At 34.6% G+C, this 19466-nt stretch overlaps 1 protein-coding gene across 1 annotated transcript in view; it reads left to right on the top strand.

The window, feature by feature from the left end:
* The window catches only part of LOC138316223 (proteasome assembly chaperone 2-like), a 31037-nt gene extending 13970 nt beyond the window's left edge, over window positions 1-17067 (top strand). The window contains exons 6-7 of the mRNA XM_069257815.1: window positions 15258-15375; window positions 15817-17067. Of these exons, the coding sequence (XP_069113916.1) occupies window positions 15258-15375; window positions 15817-15927 (229 nt within the window). The 3' untranslated portion in view covers window positions 15928-17067. The remainder of the gene's footprint in view (window positions 1-15257; window positions 15376-15816) is intronic.
* Window positions 17068-19466: the final 2399 nt, after the last annotated feature.

Below are 19466 nucleotides of genomic sequence, written 5' to 3'. Positions count from 1 at the left end.
TAGCTATGTCCTTACTGGAGGATTGGTAAGACAGGACAAATATAGAACAGGGTATTGCTAAGTCCTTACTGGAGGAATTGTAAGACAAGACAAATATAGAACAGAGCATAGCTATGTCCTTACTGGAGGAATGGTAAGACATGGCAAATATTGAACAGGATATAGCTATGTTCTTACTGAATGCAAATATAGAACAGGGTATAGCTAAGTCCTTACTGGAGGATTGGTAAGACAGGACAAATATAGAACAGAGCATAGCTATGTCCTTACTGGAGGAATGGTAAGACAGGGCAAATATTGAACAGGATATAGCTATGTTCTTACTGAATGCAAATATAGAACAGGGTATAGCTAAGTTCTTACTGGAGGAATGGTAAGATGGGACAAATATAGAACAAGCTATAGCTATGTCCTTAATACTGGAAGAATGGTAAGATGGGATAAATATAGAACAGGATATAGCTAAGTCCTTACTGGAGGAATGGTAAGACAGGACAAATATAGAACAGGGTATGGCTATGTCCTTACTGGAGGAATGGTAAGACAGGACAAATATAGAACAGGGTATGGCTATGTCCTTACTGGAGGAATGGTAAGACAAGACAAATATAGAACAGGATATAGCTATGTCCTTACTGGAGGAATGGTGAGACAAGACAAATATAGAACAGGGTATAGCTATGTCCTTACTGGAGGAATGGTAAGACAGGACAAATATAGAACAGGGTATGGCTATGTCCTTACTGGAGGAATGGTAAGACAAGACAAATATAGAACAGGGTATGGCTATGTCGTTACTGGAGGAATGGTAAGATGGGACAAATAAAGAACAGTGTATTGTTAAGTCCTTACAAGAGGAATGGTAAGACTGGACAAATATAGAACAGGGTATGGCTATGTCCTTACTGGAGGAATGGTAAGATGGGACAAATATAGAACAGGGTATAGCTATGTCCTTACTGGAGGTATTGTTATACAATGGAAATATAGAACATGGTATAGCTAAGTCCTTACTGGAGGAATAGTTAGACAAGACAAATTTAGAACAGGGTATGGCTATGTCCTTACTGGAGGAATGGTAAGACAAGACAAATATAGAACAGGGTATGGCTATGTTGTTACTGGAGGAATGATAAAATGGGACAAATAAAGAACAGTGTATTGTTAAGTCCTTACAAGAGGAATGGTGAGACAGGACAAATATAGAACAGGGTATGGCTATGTCCTTACTGGAGGAATGGTAAAATGGGACAAATATAGAACAGGGTATAGCTATGTCCTTATTGGAGGTATTGTAATACAATGGAAATAATCCTCACTGTATGCTATGTGTATTAGAAAGGGAGACAATCATACATCTTTTTTGGGAATGCTCTGAAGTTCAGAACTTTTTAGCCAATTTTGAAAATCTTTTGGATATTCTTTTTATTCCTTTTGCTGTTAATAAAGAAACTATGCTTTTTGGGAAACTAGATCAAAATTGTATATATCATAGAATTGATAATGAAATTGTTCTTTATATTAAACATTATATTTACAAAACTAGATGCTTACATGGTTCATTAAGGATGTATTCTTCTGAGGTTTCAGTCCCATTAGTCTCGTTACGAAAAAGATCAAAGAAGTTATCAGATTTTCAAATAAAATTTATCAATATCTGTAGCAAGTTGCCAGTTGCAAATTTTGTCAAAAAATTACATTTCTATTTTTAGTAGATTTTTTTATACGGGGATTTTAAGAAATGGCTCATTTGGCGGCCATTTTGAAATAGTGTCTTTTTTCACTTCAAGACGAGCCACATGTTTACCATTTTTTACTAAAGTTGTTTTTACTTAAATCATCACTGCGCCAGCAATTTTAGCTGTATCGAGCTTATTTTTGCTGTAAATCTTTACTGGGTTCATGGTAATTAAAATATTGAGCATTAATGTGTGAAATGATACACTTTTGTCACTTTATTTTTACATTTAATGGTAATTTGAGCACTTTTATTTTTTACTCTAAAATACTGAAAAATAACAAATATTCAAATGGGGCAAAAAAGTAAGCACACGGACCCCCAATTTTTCTGCCTGATTTAGAAAGAGCAACCTTTTCCCTGTTGATATGCAAAATATTAACAAAAGTTTAATACCAGAAGTATTTCTATAAAGGGTTAAATTTGGCAAAAATGACTGAAAATGGTGCATTTTGTAGCTCAAAATTAAGGGGTAGGGGTAGCATATGTTGTTATTCTGAGAAAAAATATTAGTCTTATTAATCAAAACTGGTATTTTTTTAAAGAAGACTACTAGAAAATAAATTCTACAAACATCCATACATATCAAACACCTAGTTAGGAAATTATGGCTTTAGTGTCTTGTGTATATGGTCAAAACGGCAAAATTCCCATAAAATCCAATATTTTGTCAACTAGGTATCTTTAAGTGACAACATCTCAAAAACGAGCACACGGACATATTTTTTTTCTTCCATTTTCTTTTATGGTATGAACTCCTATTTCCAAAAATCTATATGAGAAAAAAAGTTTAATACAAGAAAATTTTGACTTCTCAGAGGAGTACATCCTTAAATGTGATAGCTTTTTTAAACTCTATTAAAGAGTATTACTATATTCAAAAATATGTAGCTTTTGGTAAAGGAGAAAAAGAAATTAATAGATTCAATAAAGATTGGCAAAAATGGTCAAAACTAGTGGAACTTGCAAACCCTTGACAGTATGTCCTTACTGGAGGAATGGTAAGACATGGCAAATATTGAACAGGATATAGCTATGTTCTTACTGAATGCAAATATAGAACAGGGTATAGCTAAGTCCTCACTGGAGGATTGGTAAGACAGGACAAATATAGAACAGAGCATAGCTATGTCCTTACTGGAGGAATGGTAAGACAGGGCAAATATTGAACAGGATATAGCTATGATCTTACTGAATGCAAATATAGAACAGGGTATAGCTAAGTCCTTACTGGAGGAATGGTAAGATGGGACAAATATAGAACAAGTTATAGCTATGTCCTTAATGCTGGAGGAATGGTAAGATGGGATAAATATAGAACAGGATATAGCTAAGTCCTTACTGGAGGAATGGTAATATAGCTAAGTCCTTACTCGAGGAATGGTAAGACAGGACAAATATAGAACAGGGTATGGCTATGTCCTTACTGGAGGAATGGTAAGACAGGACAAATATAGAACAGGGTATAGCTATGTCCTTACTGGAGGAATGGTAAGACAAGACAAATATAGAACAGGATATAGCTATGTCCTTACTGGAGGAATGGTAAGACAAGACAAATATAGAACAGGGTATAGCTATGTCCTTACTGGAGGAATGGTAAGACAGGACAAATATAGAACAGGGTATGGCTATGTCGTTACTGGAGGAAGGATAAAATGGGACAAATAAAGAACAGTGTATTGTTAAGTCCTTACAAGAGGAATGGTAAGACAGGACAAATATAGAACAGGGTATGGCTATGTCCTTACTGGAGGAATGGTAAGATGGGACAAATATAGAACAGGGTATAGCTATGTCCTTACTGGAGGTATTGTAATACAATGGAAATATAGAACAGGGTATAGCTAAGTCCTTACTGGAGGAATAGTTAGACAAGACAAATTTAGAACAGGGTATAGCTATGTCCTTACTCGAGGAATTGTAGAACAATAGAAATATAGAACAAGGTATAGCTAAGTCCTTACTGGAGGAATTGTAAGACAATAGAAATTTAGGACAGGGTATAGCTATGTCCTTATTTAAGGAATGGTAAGACAGGACAAATACAGAACAGGGTATGGCTATGTCCTTATTGGAGGAATGGTAAGATGGGACAAATATAGAACAAGGTATAGCTATGTCCTTACTGGAGGAATTGTAAGACAATAGAAATATAGAACAGAGTATAGCCAAGTCCTTATTAGAGGAATAGTAAGACAATACAAATTTAGAACAGGGTATAGCTATGTCCTTACTGGAGGAATGGTAAGATGGGACAAATATAGAACAGGGTATAGCTATGTCCTTACTGGAGGAATTGTAGAACAATAGAAATATAGAACAAGGTATAGCTAAGTCCTTACTGGAGGAATTGTAAGACAATAGAAATTTAGAACACGATATAGCTATGTCCTTACTTAAGGAATGGTAAGACAGGACAAATATAGAACAAGGTATAGCTATGTCCTTACTGGAGGAATGGTAAGATGGGACAAAAATATTTTAATTTTGGAAACAGTATTAGGAATTGGATGAAAGTTTTACATTGTAATGCTAGCTCTGCAATTAATCAGGGAGGTAATTTGTCTTCTTTTTTTTAATATTATGCGCGGTTGTCGTCAAGGCGATCCAATTGCCCCTTATATATTTATTATCTGTGCAGAAGTTTTAGCCATACGTATTAGAAATAACAGAGATATTGTTGGTATAAATGTAGAAAATTGTAATATTTTAAATTCTCAATATGCTGATGATACATCCTTAATACTTGATGGTACCAAAAATTCATTAAGGGCTGCAGTTATGGAATTAAATAATTATGCAAAAATTTCAGGACTTAAAATTAATACAGGAAAATCTCAGGTTATTTGGATTGGTAGTAAAAAGTATAGCAGTGATACACTAATGCCAGGCTTGAACTTGCAATGGGGGGTTACTAAATTTACACTTCTAGGTATTGAATTTCATGTCGATCTTCACAAAATACCAAAATTGAACTATGATAAAAAACTAATTAAACTCAAAAATCTATTGCAGACATGGAACAGAAGGAAAATTTCACCAATTGGTAGAATCTGTATTATAAAATCTCTTTTGATCTCGCAATTAAATCATCTTTTTATCTCGCTTCCAAATCCGGATGAAGGTTTTGTAAAACAGCTCAACAGTATTCTTTTTAACTATCTATGGAATAGTGGTTCAGATAAAGTTAAGAGAGATGTAATTATACAAAGTTATATGGATGGAGGCTTAAAAATGATCAATCTCACAGCTTTTATAGATTCATTAAAAATTGGGTGGATAAGGAGAATATTTAGATCTAATGGTAAATGGCGTATGATTCTAAACTCTAAAGTTAATTTTCATCATTTGGCGAATTTTGGAAGTAAATACCTTAGTAAGATTTTGACAAATTGTAGAAATGCTTTCTGGAAAGATGTTTTTACAGCATGGTACAAATTAAGATCAAAGGGGAACCAGTTAAAAGCAGAAGAATACTCTGTATTCAAAATTCCAATTTGGTACAACAAAAATATTATTGTTGGAAACAAAACTGTTTGTTACATATCTTGGTTTAGAAAGGGAATCATAACCATACAAGACTTATTAAAAAGTGTTTCTCCATTTTCTGTTTTTACGTATGATGAATTCTGTAATATTTATGATGCGATAAGTAATTATCTTCAGTATCATGGACTTATATCTAGCATTAAAAAGTATCTGAAAAATGTACATGTACCAAATGAAAAATTATTTTACCCAATTATTCCTTTTAGCCTTGAATTAATATTGAAAAATAACCGTGGAGTCCAAGATTTTTACAGAGTTCTAGTTAAAAATGATACGGCTATATAACTGGCCAGCATAAATGGAGAACCTCTTTTGACTATGCTGAAGAAATGTGGAAACAAATATACAATATACCCTTCATGTCTACTAATAATACTAAACTTCAATGGCTTCAGTTCAGAATTTCCCATCATATTCTAACAACTAATACATATCTTTGTAAAATTGGTCTTTCAAATAATCCTCACTGTATGTTATGTGCATTAGAAAGGGAGACCATCATACATCTTTTTTGGGAATGCTCTGAAGTTCAGAACTTTTTAGCCAATTTTGAAAACCTTTTGGATATTCTTTTTATTGGCGAGGATCACCTCGCCATTGTGATCGTGGTTGCAAAATTCTCTTTCAGTCAATTTCCTCAATATGATTGGCTTAGAACTTGCTCGCAGATACTAGCGCTCCTAACGGCAGTGTATTCAACAACTTTGATTTTACCGGGAATTTTAAATAGCAAATTTTGAATATGAAAGTTACTGAAATAAGCGTATCTGTAATGTTGAAATAGAAGTAGATAACTGCTTTCATATCCTTACCATATACACTATCCAAATGATCTTAGGTTGGAAAATTTTCACTTGAATTGTTTACAATGTATCTAGACTTTCCGTCCCTAAAATGTTGTTAACAATGCATGAAGACGTTTCGTCCCGAAAATGCTTCGCTTCGCCCCACGCGTTTTGTCCCTACTAGTGACAATTATCCCGCAACGGAAAAAATGAAATCAATGTTTCACTTCAAACATCAAAATTTTTACAATAATGATTTTTGTAATTTGAATCATATTAGTTCGGGAGCAAATAAATCTCGGGACGAAATGGAGATTTGTTTATCACGGCTGCGTTATGCCACATGTACGTGTAAATCCACAATGGAAGAAAGACAACTCTAAGAAAATTTAGGATAAACTTTGTAAACTGATCAAATAGCGCGTGAGAGACGATGAACATTTTCTAAATGTCCAAGCTGGCGTAATCTTCCAACTTACGGCAGTTAATAAGGTATGAATATTTACCACATCCATAATTATCGATAATTTTATAAGCACATGTATACATTATCAGATTATATATACATATTAAAGCACGTATAGAGGTTGTCACTAAAAACATTTTAGCCACTTTCATCACATGTAGGCCTACAGGAGCTTGACGTTCTGATAATATATATAACGTATTCCGTAAACTACGTAATTAACGAAGTATTTTTGGTCCGAATGACAAAAATCATACATAAAATGTTCGTATAACTCGAAGTGAGATTTTTTTTGACTACTTCATTTGTAGATCGATGAAAATGCCGATTTCTTTTTCATAATTCTTCCGTAGAACGGCACTTAAAAAGCTGTTTCAATCTACAACAAACGTGGAGAAAACGGTTAAATGTTTAGCAATTATCCTGAGTTATACTTTATCAGCAATCATCAGAGATTAGTAATTAAAACTTACATAAACATACTCCCGATTCTCACTTGCATTGTGTGATCACTCGAGCGGAACTAATCTCTACCACCTGGCACAGTCTTACAAAGGGGTGTTCTCTTAACGCCAACATATTTATCAACCACAGGTAGGTGTTGTTTTAGGAAACAATAGGAAGGCAATTATATACTGTTTCATATAAGCTGTCTTTATTTTCACCTGTAAAGTCACTTGAGATTTACCTGTATTTCAATCAGTATCATAGGTAACATTGGTGGGTTTTGGATAAAAATTCCTTCAATATATTCCGTATTATATACAACGTAAATTATTAATCAAAGATAATCAGTGCTTTAATATGCTAAGAATTAATATGGAGCTACATGTGGATTATTAAGAACGATGCATTTTGAGTTCCAGGTGAAATATTTTTTTACAAATCATATCTCAATTTTATCAGAAAAACAGGTTTCTTGATCAGTGTATATTCGAATGTAACAGTATTCTGTTTTGACATAGGAGTTCCAGTAGGGCTACATTCTTAGCCAACTTTCATTTCTTGTGACCGTGCATAGTTGCGCATGATTTCTCTTATCGCATAGACGTACACCGTGAAGTATTTGGTTAGAAAATGAGTGGAGAAAAACAATATCACAAAAGTTTAAATTAATATTGTCGGAAATTTTGACCTGTTGATTATAGTTTAAGTTGGTAATCTATTGAAGCCGACACAAACACACATTATGATGTTTTATAAACATTGGTAATAATATATAATTGGGGTTTAATGTTCTATATGTATTTTTGATACAAAATATTTTTAGAAGTCACTTAATAATGTAAAAATACTAAATGAAATGAGATTGAAGACTGTTACTTAGGGTCTAAACCATATTCATTTTAATACACATTATAGATGTTAATGTTGCAATACTGGCAAAATTATTTCAAGTCCATATGTTGAAGGTCTTGTAATTCTCAAAATGTTGCAAACTTTTAGTGCTCAGAATACCAAATTAACAGTTTTCTAATTTTTTCTGTTTAAAGATTATAGTACATATACCAATTTGTATCTAGTAACAATGTTTGACCGAAATTCAACCATAGGAAAGAAATTTATATGTTATTTCTAACATGCACAAAAATATATAATTTTACTGCGCTGTTAACGGACAACAGTTTAATTATTGGATGCTCTTTTGCTATAATGATATACAATAAATGTACATGTACATTTACATTATAATGTAACATCACGCTGATCTAGAAATACCATCTTAGGATAAGAAAGCAGGAAAATTATATAATTATGATAAATGATGCATCCTAATGCAACTTTCAAAATATATTGTATGTTCTGTTAACTTAAAAAGGTCAGTCAAGTACAAGTACAAGTAAAATTTGGAAATCATATTTGACATAAATTCACTTACTCTTTGGTAGGTTATTAACGCTCTTTGGTAGGTTATTAACGCAGATGTTACATGTACATGTACTATATATGTATATAAGGTCACTTAACAGACATATATGGAAGACCTTGTGGAAATATATCACTTTTCAACAGGCAAAAGGCTTATATTATTTCAAACTTTTAATCAAATTAGTGTTACACTAAGTTGAAACTGGATAATTCCTTTTTGGATTTTTTCTTTGATATTTCTGAATGGTAAAGTTACTTCCATGTGAAATAAGTTTCAAAGAACTTTGCTTGATTTTAGTATCAATCTATTGAAAATCTAATGAGATTTATACCAGAGATTTTAGATATATGAAGGAAATCTTTAAAATTCTTGAAATAAAATCATTGTGAATTTAATTTAATTTCATCCATAGATTCTATTGTTATATTTTCATAGATATTAACAGAAACATATATTATGTATATATGTATCTGATATTAAATATGAACACTTATTGAAATGAAAATTAATCAATATACACTTAGATAAGTATCAACACAGGTAACTTTTACAGGTAAATTTACCTGTGGCATTGGGTCTGCCTTTAGGAAAAAGACTATAACCACTGTCACAACAAACAACTCTACAGCTAAATCCAAAATGTTGGCGTTCAGAGATACACCCCTTACAAATGCAATCACACAAAAGCCTACACGATCACTGTTTTTAGTGCGATTACATCTTTGAGTATGAACAATACTAGTTCTTTGAACTTTTTACTCGGCAAAATGAACTTATCACTGTGCCCATGCACACATGCATATGCATATACTTATACTTCTGTGTGCACATTATCAGATACATTATATGACAACTGCTGTATTACAATCAATTTATGAAGGACAAAACTCCAAAGAACAGGAGGACTAAAGAACAACAGAAAATAAATTTCAATAATATTTACTCTAAACTGGTATTGTTATTTATAAAAAAAAAAGTGTTTAATTATATGATATTAGCCTTTTCGGTAATTACTCTGTTAATACATTTATTGTTTTCTTATGTTTTACAGAATGTCTACATGCAAGTATCATTTCAATTGGAACCAGTCCAGGAGAAAAAATGTGTGAACAAAATGAAAGAAATCATTTTCAACTGTGGTAGCTTAATACTGTAATAGTTTTTTATATGAAAATAATTACTATCATCATACTCAAATTCCATATATATAATACATTTAATGTTGTAAACATTTATGATCCAAATAATTACCATCATCATCTTCATTCCATATATACAATACACATAAGTGTTGTGATTTGTGAATTTTACTTTAATATGCATATACTTGGTATTTGTTTATTTTCTATGACATCTACATGCTTGAAATAAAAAGAATAAATAAAACATTAAATTTATAACACAATATGACATTAGTTGTTAATATTTTTAGCCCACCATCATCAGATGGTGGGCTATTCAAATCGCCTTTCGTCCGTGGTCCGTCGTCCGTCCGTCCGTCCGTCCGTCCGTCCGTCCGTTAACAATTCTTGTTACCGCTATTTCTCAGAAAGTACAGAAGGGATCTTTCTCAAATTTCATATGTAGGTTCCTCTAGGACCCTAGTTGTGCATATTGCATTTTGGGACCGATCGGTGAACAAGATGGCCGACAGGCGGCCATCTTGGATTTTGATAGTTAAAGTTTGTTACCGCTATTTCTCAAAAAGTGCTGAAGGGATCTTTCTCAAATTTCTTATACAGATTCCCCTAGGACCCTAGTTGTGCATATTGTATTTTGGGACCGATCGGTGAACAAGATGGCCGACAGGCGGCCATCTTGGATTTTGATAGTTAAAGTTTGTTACCGCTATTTCTCAAATTGTGAAGAAGGGATCTTTCTCAAATTTCATATACAGGTTCCCCTAGGACCCTAGTTGTGCATATTGTATTTTGAGACTGATCGGTCAACAAGATGGCCGAAAGGCAGCCATCTTGGATTTTGATAGTTAAAGTTTGTTACCGCTATTTCTCAAAAAGTGCTGAAGAGATCTTTCTCAAATGTCTTCTACAGGTTCCCCTAGGACCCTAGTTGTGTATATTGTATTTGCGGACCGATCGGTCAACAAGATGGCCGACAGGCGGCCATCTTGGATTTTGATAGTTAAAGTTTCTTACCGCTATTTCTCAAAAAGTGATGAAGGGATCTTTCTCAAATTTCATATACAGGTTCCCCTAGGACCCTAGTTGTGCATATTGCATTTTGGGACCGATCGGTGAACAAGATTGCTGACAGGCGGCCATCTTGGATTTTGATAGTTAAAATTTGTTACCGCTATTTCTCAAAAAGTACTGAAGGAATCTTTCTCAAATTTCATATATAGGTTCCCCTAGGGCCCTAGTTGTGCATGTTGCATTTTGGGACCGATCGGTCAACAAGATGGCCGGCAGGTGGCCATCTTGGATTTTGATAGTTAAAGTTTGTTATCACTTTTTCTCAAAAAGTGCTAAAGGGATCGTCTCAAATTTCATATACAGGTTCCCCTAGGACCCTAGTTGTGCATATTGTATTTTTGGACCGATCGGTATACAAGATGACCGACCGATGGCCATCTTGGATTATGATAGTTAAAGTTTGTTATCGCTATTTCTCAGCGAGTACTGAAGGGATCTTTCTCAAATTCCATGCATAGTTTCCCCTTGTACCCTTGTTGTGCATAGTACCTTTTAGGACTAATCCATAATGCCTTTCGGGACTGATCGGTAAACAAGATGGCCAACCGGCCGCCACCTTAGATTTCATTGTTGTAGTTTGTTACCACTATTTCTTAGAAAGTACTATAGCGATCTGTCTCAAATTTTATATGTAGTGTGTTTGAAAAAGTTTGAAAAGCCGGGAAAAGATCCCTCTTTCCATTGTCAGTCATAGATCATTCTTTGGTGGGCGCCAAGATCCCTCTGGGATCTCTTGTTAGAAAACATATTAAGATTATTGTTAATAATACACTAATCATCATCTTCGGCATACTTTATTCAAAATAAATTAGATAAATAATTTGCATAACACAGGTTGTCTTATGTTTTCCCTCCTTGACTATCAATCTTCTCTGATCACTCTGAAAATGGTGATTTTACCTTTTTCGGTCGCCACATGAACTGCCTTAAATCAATTATATCCAATGCAATGAGACAACTGCATTTATTATAACGCTGTAAGGCAATTCTGCAAGATCAGCTTACATTGTTAATTTACATTGAACATATACATGCACAGTATGGTACCTTATTTATATCTCCTTTCCTATTTTCAATATACCTTGATGACTTGGAATCTTATCTGGCGGAAAAAGAATGTTAATTGTCTGACAACTATTGACAAATTATTTACAGATAATATTGAAATGTATCCCAAACTTTTATCATTTTATATGGCGATGACACTGTTCTACAACAAATGTTAAACAGATTTGAATAATATTGCATTACATTATTGCATTACATGGAAATTATTATCTAATATATCAGAAAGATAAAAGTTGTAATATTCTCAAAAACGTAAATTGGCCCAACAACACCAGTTTACGTTATGGGATATAGAATTATTTTGATAAGAAGGGTATACATATCTATGTATATTTTTTAACATTAATGGTAGCGTTTTTAAAGAAAAGGAAAAAACTGCTGAACAAACAATAAAATCAGTGTCTACTATTTTTAAGAAACAAAGGAATGTATCCCTTCCTGTTGATTTTAAACTGAAAATATTTTAGTCACTTGTAATGCCAGTTTTATTATACTCATCAGAAGTATGGGGATTTGAAAATACAAATATTGTAGAAAAAATCATTTGTAATTTCCTCAAGTTAAAAAAGTGTATAAAACAATTCATGGTTTATGGCGAGCTAACAAGATACCCAATTGATATTGGAATAAAATGTAGAATGATTACTTTTTGGCATAATGTATACTTAACATGAAAATAGACCATACGTTTTTAGCTCGCCTATTCGAAGAATAGGGGGAGCTAATGTTGTCACCCCGGCGTCGGCGTCGGCGTCGGCTTCAGCGTTGGCGTCCCATTTCACGGTAAAGTTTTTGAGCAAGCTTCTGTTTCGTCAATTGTTTAAGCTTAAGTCATCATAAATGTTTATGATTTTATTTTCCTAATGTGTATGGATGCTGAACGTGATAATACAACCAATTTGGGGCCTTTTAGGTTTTTTTTTTAGTCTGTTAATTTGTCATACTTCCATGTTTAAATAGTAAATACTTGAACAACAACTTCTTCTGAATAGGCGAGCTTTACTGTTCCCCGACAGCTCTTGTTTAAATGGCTGTAAGATGTTTAAGATATTTTATCATAGCTAGTTTAAATCATGTTTGGATATATCAATCAACTTGCTGTTTTACAAAAGACTAATTACAAAAACTTGTTAAAAGTAGACCAATTGACCAGTTTATTCAGAAATGGTATGACTATATTGATAAGTCTTCTTGAGGACTGACATATTCTATATTTAAGACATTTTGGCATAGAAAAATATGCCTCTTGTCTGTCTCTGCTGCAAAACAATACTTGTTAACTGATACTTTGGTCCCAGGAACTTAATGAGAATAGCAATTCAGAATGGATATTTTAATTGACATCAAATTAACAAGGAAAAGGTTAAAGATGCTATAAAGTCATTTGGCATATAACACCATAGGAAATATTAGAATGGGCTCCTAAGAGTATAGTATATGTTTCTTATTTAACACCTTGGTGTCCAAGGAATCCTCAAAAGTCCAAACTGGAAGGAACACTAGCAAACTTTATTTCTTATTGTCCAAAAAAATGTTGACTTTAGAAATATATCCTCCAATCATTGAGACCGAGCCATTTAGTACTTTCAGTACTTTGATTCCTTTTGCTATTAATAAAGAAACTATGCTTTTTGGGAAACTAGATCAAAATTGTATATATCATAGGATTGATAATGAAATTGTTCTTTATATTAAACATTATATTTACAAAACTAGATGCTTACATGGTTCATTAAATGTGACAGCTTTTTTAAACTCTATTAAAGAGTATTACTATATTCAAAAATATATAGCTTTTGGTAAAGGAGAAAAAGAAATTAATAGATTCAATAAAGATTGGCAAAAATGGTCAAAACTAGTGGAACTTGCAAACCCCAGACAGTTTGTCCATATTTTAAATTGAATTAAAATAGTTATTTATACATGTTTTTCCATGTGTCATGCTTGCACTATGTATATATTTGTATAGAGCTGTGAAGTGATATCCATTCTCTGTCCTTTCCCCCCCCCCTTTTTTTTTATCTCTTATGTTAATTGTTTATTTACTAGTTTATATACCATCCCTCTTCATACCTTTATCCCCCTTTACCTTCTTCCCCTCTCCCTATCTGTTTTTTTTCTTACCCCCTGCCCCTTTTTCATAAATAATAATAAAAAACAATGTAAACAACAATAATAATGTGTATGAGAGAAAAATGCCAGAATGGATGGAAATGGAAGTAATGTGTATATATATGTATGTGGCAAATGTAGTCTTTGTTAAAACATTGTTTGGAAAATAAAAAATTAAAAAAAAAAAGATGGGACAAAAATAGAACAGGATATAGCTATGTTCTTTCTGAATGCAAATATAGAACAGGGTATAGCTAAGTCCTCACTGGAGGAATGGTAAGATGGGACTAATATAGAACAAGTTATAGCTATGTCCTTAATGCTGGAGGAATGGTAAGATGGGACTAATATAGAACACGATATAGCTATGTCCTTAATACTGGAGGAATGGTAAGATGGGACAAATATAGAACAAGGTATAGCTATGTTATTAATACTGGAGGAATGGTAAAATGGGACAAAAATAGAACAAGGTATAGCTATGTACTTACTGAATGCAAATATATAACAAGGTATAGCTCTGTCCTTACTGGAGGATTGGTAAGATGGGACAAAAATAGAACAAGGTCTAGCTATGTTCTTATTGGAGGAATGGTAAGATAGTCCAAATATAGAACAGAGTATAGCTAAGTCCATATTAGAGGAATGGTAAGATAGTCCAAATATAGAACAGAGTATAGCTAAGTCCATATTAGAGGAATTGTAAGATAGTCCAAATATAGAACAGAGTATAGCTAAGTCCATATTAGAGGAATTGTAAGATAGGACAAATATTTAAGCATCATTCTCAATATCTTTTGGGTTTATGAAGTCATAGACAAAAAATGGAAGAAATTTCTTCATAGAAGCAAGGACGTACATGAGAAGGATAAGTCACACTGGGTTTGGGGGAAGTCCAAGGCAGGCGCTTTTGTGTTTGTGCACTGACCGTGACGTTGGGCGACGGCTGATTTTCCTTTGATATCCGCCGGCGCAGCCTTTGATGTAGCTTGCGGGTGCGAGGGTTACCGTCTTACTTTCTGAAGCGGGGCCGTCATTTCATGAGCTGTCGATCTTTTTTAACGAAAATTTAAGACATATCCTCTAAATATTCCGTCTTTAAAACAAGTAATATACGTCATGAAATTTAATAAACTTTACAATGGTTTTTCGTTTGACTCGATAAGACAAGTATTTGTTGAGAAAAACGGTTTTTATTCCCGGTTCATAGGCATCTCGCGTGGTGTTTAGTAATGTAAAGAGACAGTCACGAATCCTTCTCACTTATAAATCCTTGATAGACGCGAAGCATTTCTTATCATTGATTTGATAAAATGTGAACATAAAAATATCTAACTATTGATAACTGTATATCATTCACATTAATGATTAACTTATTGCCTCAAATTGCTGTGTTAACTGTATATCATTCATATTAATGATTAAATAATTACCTCAAATTGCTGTGTTGCAGTGGTAAAGAGATGCCAGTATTAGTGTTACTGTTGTTCTGCTCGGAAGGAGATAATGCACAGGACGCCATCTTCCTGGCCTCACGTCTTAATCAGTGGCTCGATCTTGTGGACATGAAGGTTGGTATTCTAACAAGGAAACAATATTATAAAGTGTGTTTTTCTCATGTTGCAGACATTTTATTCAAGATCATCAGAAATCAGTTTTCTTTTACTCAAAAGATTTTTTTTCTAGTATCATTAATAAAAGCCTGATGTTGGATTCAGAGGGACATTTATGAGACCAGGCATAATTAAGCTCATATGAGGAAAATGATAATTGCTGGACGGTCAGAGTAAATAAAATTGATGTTGTCAACTACAAGTTACTCTATTATGATAGAAAATACCGGAGTTATGTGTGTCGGAAATGTTAATTTTGAATTATTCTAATTGTTCATATTTGTAATCATTGAGTTTTCAAGTCTGTTTGTTTCTATAGCATAGTCTGTATTACATGTATTATTCATTAACGAATGAAAAACAATACTGACAGAATGTTTGGTTTTTGTTTTTTATCAGCCAAAGAAAAATGAGGAGGGAGAAATAATCAAACCATCGCCAGGCTGGAAAATTCCTCTGTCCTGGCGACATTTATTTGGTGCTAGAGTAGATCAGACACTGTTTCACTGACACAAGTAAGGGCCATCACAGTTAGTCTCATTAATACGAACAATAATGGCAATCGGAAGACAAAATGAATACACCGTACACACTGAATGTATGGTCATGGCACTGAATGTATGGTCATGGCACTGAATGTATGGTCATGGCACTGAATGTATGGTCATGGCACTGAATGTATGGTCATGGCACAAGTCAGAAAACGACATGAAACATGTCTCAATCAGGGAATTTCTTCATGATAATGTTTCCATTCACATCAAAGTGTTGAACCTTTGTGGGGTGTGTGCGAATTTTCTACTTTGTGATGTGTGAGAGATGAACAGAAGACTACAACTCACAAGAAGTGTGGATTGAACTGTGAAGAATGCAACAGACAATGAAGTAGAAAGGAATTGATTAATATGAACATGGTACCTGATGTTTGTGTGCTTTATAATTACATGCTATATGTATCCCAACTCCCTGTACAATGATGAACAATATATCGATATTAAGTCACAGATTTGACTCTCACAGAATGAAATATCCAGTTTTTGTAATTATGAAACTAGTGAGATGCAGATTTAACATGTCCAGCATAAGAGATATCGAAAGTTTAATCCACTATCCAATTCTCAAACTCTACTCGATTGATATCAGATTTAGAGTCAGGGTATGCATCTCGACTCGACTGATATCAGATTTACAGTGGGGTTATGCATCTCTCCTCGATTGATATCAGATTTAGAGTCAGGGTATGCATCTCTCCTCGATTGATATCAGATTTAGAGTCAGGGTATGCATCTCTCCTCGATTGATATCAGATTTACAGTGGGGTTATGCATCTCTACTCGATTGATATCAGATTTAGAGTCAAGGTATGCATCTCTACTCGATTGAAATCAGATTTACAGTCAGGGTACCCATCTCTACTCGACTGATATCAGATTTAGAGTTGTGGTAGTGTCAAATTTCTAACACTAAAAATCTGGTAATCATTCTAGTGTAGAGTTTTCCTGTTAGTTTATTGAAATAAAAATTCCACAAGATGTTTACATAATTCTTTCACATGTTTTGAAAACTTATTCTTTATAGTGGAATATGTTGATGTACAATTGTGCACAAGTGTTAACTGGCAGTGATTGCACATAAAAACTTTATACAATGTTTACTAGTTTGTGTTGTACTTGTTGTCCCTATCCTGGCACATCCCACAGGTGATAAGTGTAGTGCGATCACCCATGGGTCTCTGACGATGGGCGCATCCTTGGATATAACAAGAGGCCCATGGGCCTTAACGGTCATTTGAAAATCATTTCAACAAATTCTAACAGGAAGGAGGGAAAACATATATTTGGTGAAATAGACACCGAAACAACGATGTTGAGCAGAGTCACTATACAAAATTTTTTCCTATTCCCAAAACGTTGTTTGATAAAATTTGGTCAAAATTTATTGATCTGTTAATGACTACTAGCTTTTTCAAAACAATTTTGTCATCTTCTACTATCAGGGCCAAGCCTGTCCTGCTCCTTGAGGGTCAGAGTAACCATTTATACATTATACAAAATCTGCTCCCTTTCCCATAAAGATATTTTAGAACAAATCTGGTTGAAATTCTTTCAAAACTTAATGACAAGTAACATTTTGAAGGAATTTTCCTCTATTTCCCCTATTGGGCCCCGCCCATCCTGCCCCAGGGGGATCAGAGCCATCATTTATACAAAATCTGTTAAAATTCACCCAAAGATGTTTCTGACCAAATTTGGTAAAAATCCAATGAGAACTTTATGACAAGTAGCGTTTTAAAAAATTACCAAAATTTCCCCTATTGGGCCCACCTCTCCTGCCCCAGGGGGATCAGAGCCATCATTTATACAAAATCTGTTAACATTCCCCCAAAGATGTTTCTGACCAAACTTGGTCAAAATCCAATAAGAACTTTAAGACAAGTCTATTTAACCTATTGGGGGCCGGCCTTTCAGGCTCCAGCGGTGTCAGAGTCACCATTTAAACAAAATCTTTTCCCCTTCCCCTAAGGAAGTTTCAGGCCAAATTTTGTTTAAATCTGTTGAGAACTTTTTGAACTTTTTACGCACGATGATGGACGGTGCATGATGACAATAGGTCATTTTGACCCTTCGGGTTAGATAACCTAGCAAGAGGCCCAAAGGGCCTGTATTGCTCACATGTTTTTTTTTTAGTAATTATCACAAAGACTCTTACAATTAGAACAAGAGGCCCAGAGGGCCTGTATCGCTCACCTGGTTTTTTGTTAGTAATTATCACAAGACTCGACAATTAGAAAAATAAGCAAAATTGACTCCCAAAGTTTAATTTTGAATCACAACCAATACATAGGTTCAGAGACAAAGTAATTTATATGAAAGTAGTAGCCTAATTGATCTTTTTGACCTCGCATCTATTGCTGTCTAAGGCCCCGGGGGTCAGCCCTATCATTTGTACAATTTCAAATCCCAAACCTATAAGGATGCTACCATTGCATTATAAGTGCTCTTCCGTTCTTAGTTGCAGAGAAGAAGTCGTTTATATGGAAATAGCTAAATTAACCCCTTTTGACCCCACCCTTCAGACCCCCGCATTATGAGCGTAATCCCATGTTAAGTTGCAGAGAAAAAGTCATTTATATGGAAATTGACCACTTTTGACCCCTCCCCTCAGGCCCCGGGGGTCAGCCCTATCATTTGCACAATTTGGAATCCCCACCCTAAAAAGGATGCTACCATTGCATTATGGGTGCTATACCATGCTTAGTTGCAGAGAAGAAGTCGTTTTATGGAAATTGCCAAATTGACCCCATTTGACCCCGCCCCTTAGGCTCCCGGGGGGTCAGCCCAATCATTTGCACAATTTTGAATCCCCACACTATAAGGATGCTACCATTGTATTATGGGTGCTATACCATGCTTAGTTTCAGAGAAGAAGTCATTTATATGGAAATAGCCAAATTGGCCACTTTTGACCCCGCCCCTCAGGCCCCCGGGGGGTCAGCCCCATCATTTGCACAATTTGGAATCCCCACCCTATAAGGATGCTACCATTGCATTATGGGTGCTATACCACGCTTAGTTGCAGAGAAGAAGTCATTTATATGGAAAAAGCCAAATTGACCCCTTTTGACCCCGCCCCTCAAGCCCCCGGGAGGTCAGCCCCATCATTTGTACAATTTTGAATCCCCACCCTATAAGGATGCTACCATTGCATTATGGGTGCTATCCCATGCTTGGTTTCAGAGAAGAAGTCGTTTATATGGAAATAGCCAAATTGACCCCTTTTGGCCCCGCCACTCAGGCCCCCGGGGGACCAGCCCAATCATTTGTACAATTTTCAGTTAGTAGCCCATAAGGATGCTACCTGTCAAATTTTGTTGAAATCCGACCAGCGGTTATGGAGAAGAAGTCGATTGTTGACGGACGCCGGACGCCGGACGCCAGACGCTGCGGTATCCCATAAGCTCACCTCGGTCCTTCGGACCAGGTGAGCTAAAATTAGCAAAACTGACCCCACAATTTGTTTAATTTTGAATCCCAACCATATAATGATGC

The sequence above is a fragment of the Argopecten irradians genome, chromosome 2 (assembly GCF_041381155.1).
Source record: "Argopecten irradians isolate NY chromosome 2, Ai_NY, whole genome shotgun sequence".
In the NCBI taxonomy this organism is placed as follows: domain Eukaryota; kingdom Metazoa; phylum Mollusca; class Bivalvia; order Pectinida; family Pectinidae; genus Argopecten; species Argopecten irradians.
This window is presented reverse-complemented; position numbering and strand designations above follow the sequence as displayed.